Below are 10,788 nucleotides of genomic sequence, written 5' to 3'. Positions count from 1 at the left end.
TCCATGACGAGCACAGAAGTCCAATAACAAAACACCATTTGGTTTCAGAGGGGGGGGACCATGCCTCCCAATCACTCCCCTCCAGGTCTCACTGTCATTGCCCACGTGAGCATTGAAGTCCCCCAGCAGAACAATGGAGTCCCCAGAAGGAGCACCCTCCAGCACTCCCTCCAAGGACTCCAGAAAGGGTGGGTACTCTGAACTGCTGTTCGGTGCACAAGCACAGACAACAGTCAGGACCCGTCCCCCCACCCGGAGGCGGAGGGAAACTACCCTTTCATCCACCGGGGTAAACCCCAACGTGCAGGCACCAAGCTGGGGGCTGATGAGAATGCCCACACCTGCTCGGCGCCTCTCACCATGAGCAACTCCAGAGTGGAAGAAGGTCCAGCCCCTCTCGAGGGTACTGGTTCCAGAGCCCAAGCCATGCGTCGAGGTGAGTCCAACTATATCTAGCGGAACCGCTCAACCTCGCGCACAAGCTCAGGCTCCTTCCCCACCAGAGAGGTGACGTTCCACGTCCCTAGAGCCAGCTTCTGCAGCCGGGGATCGGACCGCCAGGGTCCCCGCCCCTTGCTGCCGCCCAGCTCACATTGCACCCGACCCCTACGGCTCCTCCCGCAGATGGTGAGCCCACAGGAGGTGGGGCCCATGTAACCCTTTCGGGCTGAGCCCGACCGGGCCCCATGGGCGAAGGCCCGGCCACCAGACGCTCGCTCTCGTACCCCGCCTCCAGGCCTGGCTCCAGAGGGGGGTCCCGGTAACCCGCGTCCGGGCATGGGAACATTCATGCCCAGGTTAGTCGTCATCATAGGGGTCTATGTATGTACATAATCCTCCTTCACTCTCCAGCCAGTTCGTCTGCTTGCCAGCGGTATCGTATAGCCAACAAGTTTCTCGTGTTTGTGAACTAAATAAGAGACTCTAAGGAAACCCCTGCATTGTTTTCCAGTGCCAGCCAGCTCAGCCAAACCTGCAACGAAAATAAACGAACCTGGTGGAGAAGCATTTGTTTGCTTTACTTCTTGGAGGCCCTTTCCTTCTTCACTAATCTGCAACAAAAGGTTCCCACTGCATTTTAGTCCTGGCTTTGTGCAGACATTTAACTCACTAAAGTCATATTGGGAAGTGAACCCTACTGACCTTATAACTCAAAAGTTTACAGCATTAATAAATATCTAAAGAAATGTAGAGAAATTTTGGACAAACAAGGTTGGAACATAGAACTTTATTCATCACTAAAGGAAACTTCAAATTGTCTGGCAACTCTAATAACACCATGCATTTACAGCTAATAAGAGAGGAAGAGAAAATATCCAAGACCAATACAAATATTAGAGACATTTTGTGGTTGTTTTAATTCTTTAAAGCCGTCTTGGGGCCCAAAGTGGCCTGTTTAGCTCTTTATCTCATGTTTAAGTCAAGAAAAGTCAAGAAGAAGAAATAATCTCCGATTACAAGTCATGATAATCTGAGATTTGTGGTGTTTTAATCCCAGGAAATTAATCAGATCAATCAACTCAAACCCCACTCCCCGCCCCTGTCTGCGCATGCGTGCGTCAGTTCGGGGAGCTGTCCTCGCCAGTCGGTGCTGGAGCGTCTCCACCGAAGCAGCTTCTCCCTCCGCTTCACCCACACCCACGGGAAGGATGGAGGAAGAGTTGAAATGTCCCGTTTGCGGTTCTCTCTTCAAGGACCCCATCCTGCTTCCGTGTTCCCACAATGTTTGCCTGGCGTGCGCGCGCAACATCACGGTGCAGACCCCGGACGGAGAGACCCCGGTCCAGAGCCGAGCCTCGGGCAGCTCTGACTATGACTACATGGACATGGACAAGATGAGTCTGTACAGCGAGACGGACAGCGGCTACGGCTCCTACACGCCGTGCCAGCTCAAGTCTCCCAACGGGGTGCGGGTGTTTCCTCCGGTCATCCCCCACCGCCACTGCTCCCTCACCTGTCCGCTGTGCCACAGGAGCGTGTCCCTGGACGAGCGGGGGCTCCGGGGTTTCCCACGGAACCGACTGCTGGAGGCCATCGTGGTGCGGTACCAGCAGAACCGCGGCATCTCCTCCGCTTCCACCGCCGTCAAGTGTCAGCTGTGCGACCGCAACCCGGTGGACGCCACGGTGATGTGCGAGCAGTGCGACGTGTACTACTGTCACGCCTGCCAGCAGCGGTGCCACCCGTCCCGAGGTCCGCTCGCCAAGCACCGCCTGGTGCCGCCGCCGAACCACGCGACGGGAGGAGCGGCCAGCGGCGGCGGCGGAAGCGGCAGCGGCGCAGGCGGCAGCAGCGCGCCGCAGCCGCCGCCTGCCACCGCGCGGAAACCGGCAACATGCGTGGATCACGAAGCGGAAAACTTCAGCATGTACTGCTGCGGCTGCAAGGCTCCCGTGTGCATGAAGTGTCTGGAGGAGGGGAAACACGCCAAGCACGACGTCAAACCTCTGGCCGTGATGTGGAAGCAGCACAAGGTGAGTGGACACACACACACACACACACACACACACACACACACACACACACACTCCCACCCGGGCTTTACCTCAATGGTTTTCAACCTTTTTCAGCCAAGGCACACCTTTTTTTCACTGAAAAATCACAAAGCACACCACAAACCAAAACGTTTTTTTTTTTTAAAGTTCATATGATTAATATAAAGTCCATCTCATCAAAGCCTCTTGAACAGAAATCAGATAAACACAAGAAGAAGGAATTTTATTATCTTTCACCGGGGCCTGTTTGGATCAACACAGAGCTGCTTTTTAGACCAATGAGGTTAATTTGGGAAATTTCTCACACCACACCTGATAATCTCTCATGGCACAGTTGAAAAACACTCCCACCTGACGTGATCTGAATCCAGGACGCCTCGAGCTGCCTTACGCGCGCGCATTTCTCTTTATTGGTCTGGAATATTTTTATTCGGCCTTTTTTTTGGGGGGGGGGATTTCCATATGTAACGGAGCACAAGACAATGAGTTGAACACATTCTGAACATGAACAGAGTGGAGATTTTATGGTTTACATCAGGATTTGGTGGAATTCCAAACATAAAAGCATGAGAGACATATCACTCTTGTTACACATACTTGTCTTTTTAAATTCAAGCTATTAAAGGAGATAATAGTCCAAAAGAAGGGAAACAAGCTGCTTATGTTAACTTCACTGTATGTGGGGCAAATTAAAACTGTGTGATTCACCAGAATGATCACATGATAAAATAATTACTGTGGGCATGAAATCCTAGTGTGCATGAGTCACATGAGCGTGTTGGCCCACAGCTGTACTGTTAGTGGGCGCATGTGATGTGATTGATGATTACAGCGTTGGAGGAAGAGGTCATTGTTAATTCTCATGAGTTGGCTGACGGGCTAAATCAGTGCTTCATATGTTCTTCTTTAGACATCTGTGCCGGATTAAAGGTTGATTTTATATTTTATAAGTTCCATTGTGATTTAAATAACTATTTATTTATAAACAGGCATAAAAAACACAAATGATTGTCTATTTATTGAAGTTTTCTTTTTTTTTTTTTTTTTTTTTTTGGTTCTGCCATACAGACATCACACTCTTCTAATGATTTTTTATTTTTATTTTTGTCGTGAAAATATTGTGTTTTTTTGTTTTCAGTCTTGCTTATATCTATGTTGAGCACACATGTTGATAAAGCTTCCAATCATCCGACCAATAGAGAAACCATAAAGCAAAAACCAGCAGATAATCTGGTTTTAGGGTCAAAGCTGCTTCATGCAAAAGAAAAACGAAAAAAAAAATCCTTCTTTTCATAAAAGTCTGTGTTTTATAGTCTTATTCCTCTTTAAAATGGCTTTTATTCATATCAGAGCTGAAAAACCAACCAGCCAGATGTATCATATTTAACAGTTTCTGAGACCTTTTGCATCACATGACGGTAGAAACAAAGTTTCTACCAAGTTTCTACCATCATGTGAAACACGCTACTTGTCAACAGCTGTTTGGGATAAAAACTACAGAGGCCAACATAAAATAGTTCCTATAGCCTACTTTAGCATATTTAGTGAGTTTTGTTATTAGAAAAAAAAAAGAGACAGAAATAACCATCTGGTACTTATCTTCCCCCCAATAATTCTGATTAACTTCCTTTATTTTGAACAGTAGTTAGATTACAACTTAAACATAGATGATCTGTCTTTCCTGTCCTCTCCACCCCAACCAGCAGAGGCAGATGGCTGCCCTCCCTGAGCCGGGTTCTGCTGGAGGTTTTCTTCCTGTTAAAGGAGAGTTTTTTCCTTCCCACTGTCGCCTCGTGCAGCTCAGGATGGAGGATTGGATGGAAGTCATGACTCGATGCAATCAGTTGGTTTCTATTATAGGATATGTATGAATGGGCTTGAAATGATGTGGATGTAAAGTGTCCTGTGACAACATTGTTGAGAAGTGGCGCTATACAAATAAAGCTGAATTGAAATAAAAAACAACAAGAAAACAAAATAATGAGGCACATAAGTGACAAAAAAATGAAAAACCAACAAAGGAATGATCAATCTGTTTGAACAGGAGTAGGAAGAACTGTGAAACTTATTAAATCCTACCCAATAACAATGAGTTTTACCTATGAAGATTATAGATCAGTTTTTTTTTTTTTTTTGTTGTGAAAAGAGAAAATGAAAGAATTAAGATTAAGGTCTTTTTGCTCAAGAATGATCAATCACAGTAACACAGCAGTATTTTAGCTAAACAGTTTTAATAAGAACTGTGAGTTAGAGAACAGGCTTAAATATATTCCTTTTACAATGCAGCATCCATATGGATGCATTTGTACAGGTAACCATGGTTACATGTACATGCAACGTATTATGATGAACGTGTAATTCTCTGGTGACCTATATGGTGTAAAAGCACTTAATTAGAGGTGAAAATCAAATGATTTGGTTACTGGTTTGAAAATAGTCGTGTTAGGTTTAAAAACAAATCCCTCTCCATTCTTTGCACTTGCAGTTTCTCACATAACCACTAGAGGGCGAACATTCGCACGTTATTATACTCCATATCCGTCTTCATACAACGGCTGAATGTATTCATAAATATTATAATTGGTTCACTGTATTAGTTAGGCCTAAAATGAACATTTCGGTTCCACCTGCTTGTGGATTAGCAGATTTTATACAAGACTGTGCCAGAATCTGAGTAGAAGTAGAGCTTCAGAGTTGGTTATCCTGTCTAGTGGATGGTTGTTGTTTATCTTCTTCGCTTGAAGCAAGATTCAGTTTCTTTTGATAAAAATTCCATTTTTTGCCTCCATGTCTTCGCCTCTTGACCAGATTTGACTATTTTGACTCACGTTTGAGCCGAGCTAAACCAAAGCTAACCAGGCTGTAACTGCAGGAACCACATATGATCATAAGGGAGACCACAAACAACCAACATGCAACACAACATGGCGTACCTTTGCATTCTTTACAGGTGGGATTCATTTTCTGTGAGATGTTGTGCATTAGCAAAATGTGGTGTAATTACTGCTTCTGTGGGAGGCTGTCGAGACATTCTGAGCCATTAAAACCCGAAGACTCATATATTCAGTTTCATTATGTTTCATACAAGTGACCAAGCATGTTCTGGCATTTTAACATTTTATACTATAATTATAAAATCAATTACCTTATTCATGACGAGAATCTAGTCTGAGTGTGTAAAAAAGCCTGAGGGGCTGGAAGTAAAAGAGGAATTAAAAGACTATTAGTGTGTCTGAAAGAGGCTGCGGGACTGTAGAGCCAACCTTTGTCTAGCTTTAAATGATTGGGCTTACTTCCTGTCCGTAATGGAGCGTTTCATTCGCCCATCATCCCCACACCCAGACGTCATTTGTGTAAATTAAAAGCCATTTTTGCATGCCTCCTGCAAAGTGGGTCATTGGGACTAATCTCTTAGTGTGTGTCTCTTGTTTTTTGGGAGATTGGAAGCCTACACACACACACACACGCATCTCATTCATTTTCCTGCTTATGCTCATCGCTCACCTTCTCCACATGTCTGTCTCTTATTTACACCCTCCCCTTCCTTCCTGCTGCCCTTCCTCCATCCTTCCCTTCTGTCACCCGGTCCCATAAATGGGCCGTGAAAATCCCATCAGTATACAGCAGTGAGAGGGCGTTGATAAGTAATAAGCAGCGTATGAATAAGAGATGGCCGACACTTAGTTAATGTGGTGTCCTTCTCACCGAAGGAGATCGATGACTTCATTTTTTTTGTGGCGGAGCCGAAACGGTGGCTGAGTTTTTGAAGTGTCTCTTACTTAGGTCAGTCATAGAATTTCCTTTTCTCGTGTGCTCTGTTTAGTTTAGCTCTTCTCTGCTTCATCCCTCCCTCCTCCTCATCCTCTGTCCCGCTTGTCTTCCTCTGCTGTGTCTTCAAACCAACATGCTTCATTTTCTGAGTGAGGAAGGTTTTTCTTCAGCATGACCAGCTGAAGGGGGTTTTGTGTACCACCATGGTTCTGTCGTAAGCAAATAGCTCGATTGATTAATTGATTATATTATACATTGCAGAAATTGGGGTGAAAATCCATTATGTGGCATTAAGCATGACAAAGTGTTGTCTGTCTTTGCTGATGTGTTTTTGAATAAAGTATCCTTTGTTAATTCTGTTATATTTAGAATGAGATTCGGGTTGGCAGACTGGATAATTTGATAATTTATCTACTTGAAAATCTGCACTAAAATCAATTTTACGTATTTATTAATGAATAACAAATGATCGTCAGTCAGAATGGTTAGAAACCTACCCAAGATGTGGAGAAATCCTTCTGTCTTATGGAGACAATGATCCATAAATCATTAGTAAACAAATAACCTTTAATTAGCTAGTTAGTTACAGCGTATTGACCGCTGGCGTTGCCAATGGAAGCAAATCAGAATCAGCTTTATTTCACTTTCATGACATCAGTGGAAAAAGAAATGGACTTTTTTAAAATCAGTGTTTGAGGGCAGTTTTTAGTGAAAGCATCACATCTGGGAAAAGGAAAAGTAGAGATAAAATTTACAGTCTGTTTAAAAATAAACCAAAATCAAAAGGTTTTTTTTTAGATTGAATAAAATTTTTCCTATAAAGCACTTCATCACATCATTCACCACTTCACTTTCAGATATTTAGAACAAAACACAAAGTGCTTTACACATTTTAATAACACACATACAGGTACATGTACACAGTAAATAAACCTTGTGGTTGAATACAGAGGACCCTCATTCAGTAAACACCATCTTAAGAGGTCCCTTGCACCAGGACCCGCCAACAGCCCCAGGCCAGAGCAAACCCACAAAGCGAGCACCTTGTGACAGGTCAGCAGCGATAAACTGCCACAGACCCTCCAGACCAAGCACATGCCCCCCATGAGACAGAGATAATCCAGCCAGAGCCGCGTGCAGGCAGCCCCCACGGAGGAACGCTGGAGATATCGTGTAAAAATAAGAAATTACACAGGATAAGAACATAAAATAATAATATAAAAAAGATTAAATAGGTTAAAAAAAACCAAACAAGTAATGGAATAAAATACAAATATAATTGGGAATATTAATAAAATTCAGACCAGCATCTTAAATGTGCTCAATTAAACTGTCAAGAAGGATATTAAAGGGTTAAATGAATGACACAGCAGTTAGAAACTGTGCTGATTCATCCACAGCAACGTGCATCCATCCGTTATCTGAACCGCTTCATCTGTTGAAGGGTCGCGGAGCAGCTGGAGGTATCCCAGCAGCCTGCGGGCGAGAGGCGGGGTACACCCGGTGCAGGTCGCCAGCCCCTCGCAGCCACAGCAGCCACGGCAACCACGGCAACCACAGCAGCCACGGCACAGTTTTAGTCTTTCTTTCAGCTTAGACAATAGTCTAAAGCCAAGCCTCTTGTTTCTCGACATGATTTTAATTCATGCTTTTATTACCAATCACCTAGATTGCTGCAACGCACTTTATGTCGGGCTCAGTCAGTCAACTGTTGGCCGACTGCAACTAGTTCAGAACGCTGCAGCTCGGCTTAAGAAGCAGGAACACATGACTCCGGTTTTGCAGTCTCTGTATTGGTTACCTGTGTTGATTTTAAAATTCTTTTATTTGTTTTTAAATGCCAACATGGCCTCGCCCCACAGTATCTGTCCGACCTGCTTCAGACTTACACCCCTTCTCACTCTCTGAGGTCGGCAGATCGCTCCCTGCTGGTTGTCTCAGAAACCAAGCTGAAATTCAGGGGGGGACCGCTCCTTTTCAGTTGTTACTAACTATGGAAATCACTGCACCTGAGACAGGCGGCGTCTCTTTCTGCTTTTAAATCTGCTCTTAAAAGTCACCTTTTTCCCTGGCTTTTAACACTGCTTGAGTTGTTGACTCCTTTTTAATGTTTCTTTATTTTCTTCTTCTTTCTTGTGTTCAATTGACTAATATTTTTATTGTTTTTATTTTATTTTACTTCTAATATATTCTGTATGTTGTTGAGCTTGGGATTGTGTACAGCGCTTTGGTCAACTGTTGTTTTAAAGCGCTGTGTAAATAAAGTTGGAATTGGAAGTTATTTGAGATTCAGTTCCGTCTTTAGCTTCATTCATTTGTTTATTTCAAACCTGCACACTTTACACAAAAAAAACAAAAGGTAAACTACATACATCAATGTGCGTGGTTTGAAAAGGGAGTGGAAGAAGCAATGGTTTTAAATGTCCACACCCCCACCCACCAGCATTCATCCACACACAACACAGTGACATTAAGACGAGACAAACACACGCAGGCCACACCCTCTCCGACCTCTACCCAACCCTCCATCTGTAATATACATCTGCACAGTACACCCTCTTATGCTAAAAGCATCGGTCTCTCTCCTCCTTATACCTCTTTATGGCTTCTTTTTTAAACATTCTTTAAAACTGAACAATTTATTAATTTTTTCTGCAAGATTGTTCCACAGAATGACTCCAGTCACCGTGACACAGATTTTAAAGCGGTTCTTACTTTTGTTTGATAAAATGTATGCTTTCCTTTTAAATTGTACTTATGGTGGTTTTGGATATTGGCTGGAAGAGGTTTTTTTTTTTTTTTTTTGATGCTTTAAACGTAATTTTGGGCAGTTTTAAGATTTACCAGATCTCTTAATTTTAGTGGTGATTATATCGAACCTTTTGAACTATTCTGATAGCTCTTTTCTGTAGAGTAACTAATGGTAATACGTGTGTCTTGTAGCACATTTGTTTATTTAATTAATCTAAATTGCGAAGGGAGGAAAACCCTGATGGAATAAAAATCTGTTTTCATAATGAAACCACAAAACCACAGCTGGAGGCGGCCGAAGCGACTCCAACCAGTTTTGTAGAGGAGTGTCACAACGTGGTCGTTGTTGCTGCGCAGATTGAATTGGGAAGTGTGTTCTGGACATGGCAACAGACATTAATGACGTCTCATCCAGAGTGACGGCTGCACACTCGCTTTCCTACAGCTAGCGGATGGCTGCAGCAAACTGCGAATTAAAGACGACAAAATGAATTTTCTGGGGCAGTTTTGATGCATGAGACCGGGTTGTATTAGTCCAACCTTAAAGAGACCTATTGATATTTAGCGGAGTCATCTGCCACGCTGTCTCCATTAGAAGCCCGGTTCTATAGCTTCTGTCTGGAGACAGAGGTCCAATCTCATCACCGGGAAATACCAACACAGACTCCCTTTGCTTCTGATCTAAATCTCCTAAACTGTTTGGTTTATGTCCAGTTTCCTCTGACCTGCAGGTTTTAGGTGTTTCCCTGTCTAAACACGACAAAATTAAATGACTCTTGATCCGCTTGTTGAGTTCTGCACAAACCGTGATGAGCCATTAATGCCAATGTGGTGTATTGGAGCAGGGAAACATCTAAAACCTGCAGGCCAGTAGCTCTAACGGAGCAGGGATACATGGAAAACCTACTGGACTGCGGACCTTGTAGGACTCGCTTCTTGGATTTTTGTCACGAGCCTCATGTGTTTGTTTTGTCCATATTTTGTGCTAAAGGAAGCAGTTTTAGCTTGATATGTTTGTTTTTTCGTGTAGTGAGGAAGTTGTGCTATGATGGACTGGCGACCTGTCCAGGGTGGATCTGTCTCTCGCCCCTAATGACTGCTGGGACGAGCTTACCGCAACGCTTAACTGGACAAAATCACGGGTGGGCAGCTCTGGTCCTGGAGGGCCGCAGTCCTGCGAATGTTAGAAGTTTCCCTGTTGCAACACATCCTGATTCCTGTCAGACTGAATTAGCAGACTTGTGTTGAGCTTGTCAGCGAGCGAGTTGTGGAGCTAAGACCTGATTTAGTGAGTAGATATGTGCAGCAGACCTCAACTGCATTAAAGTTCCAGCTGTTCAGCGGGGAAGACAAACTTTAGATGTTTTCTAACAAGCACACCAGTTTAACCGTCACATCTTTTAGTTTTCTGGTCGTTCGTGTTTGGGTGCCAACCTGACCGCTCTGCATGCTTTACCTTTGCTAGTCTGCTTTTACTTTACTACCTTTATTTATCACCCCCTCCTTTTCTCCTCCATTGTTTGCAAGATTCTTCTTGTTTCCGGCTTTTTTCTTTTATCTGTGATCTGTTATCTGCATGTTGAGGACTTGGGTTCTCCATACCCAAGCCCACCTTTTTAACCACCAGGTTCCACACTCCCATTTCAGGAGCTTTCTGAATCTTAGTCCTCAATCCCAACAAACTATTAAGAAATTAAACAGCAGTGGTTTTAGTGTGTTATAGATAAAAATACACTCATAAAATCTACTGTCAATACAACTATCAACACAC

General features: G+C 43.7%; 1 protein-coding gene across 2 annotated transcripts in view; it reads left to right on the top strand.

Moving 5' to 3' along the window:
• Positions 1-1,649: 1,649 nt before the first annotated feature.
• trim67 (tripartite motif containing 67) overlaps positions 1,650-10,788 on the top strand; it is a gene marked incomplete at both ends in the record, with an annotated part of 164,725 nt that continues 155,586 nt past the window's right edge. For both annotated transcript variants that reach the window (XM_079256011.1, XM_079256010.1), the window contains one exon: positions 1,650-2,474. In XM_079256011.1, the coding sequence (XP_079112137.1) occupies positions 1,650-2,474 (825 nt within the window). The remainder of the gene's footprint in view (positions 2,475-10,788) is intronic.

This window comes from Telmatherina bonti (assembly GCF_933228915.1).
Source record: "Telmatherina bonti genome assembly, chromosome: 16".
Taxonomy (NCBI): Eukaryota; Metazoa; Chordata; class Actinopteri; order Atheriniformes; family Telmatherinidae; genus Telmatherina; species Telmatherina bonti.
Note: the sequence above shows the minus strand (reverse complement) of the source record. Positions and strands in the feature narration are given on the sequence as shown.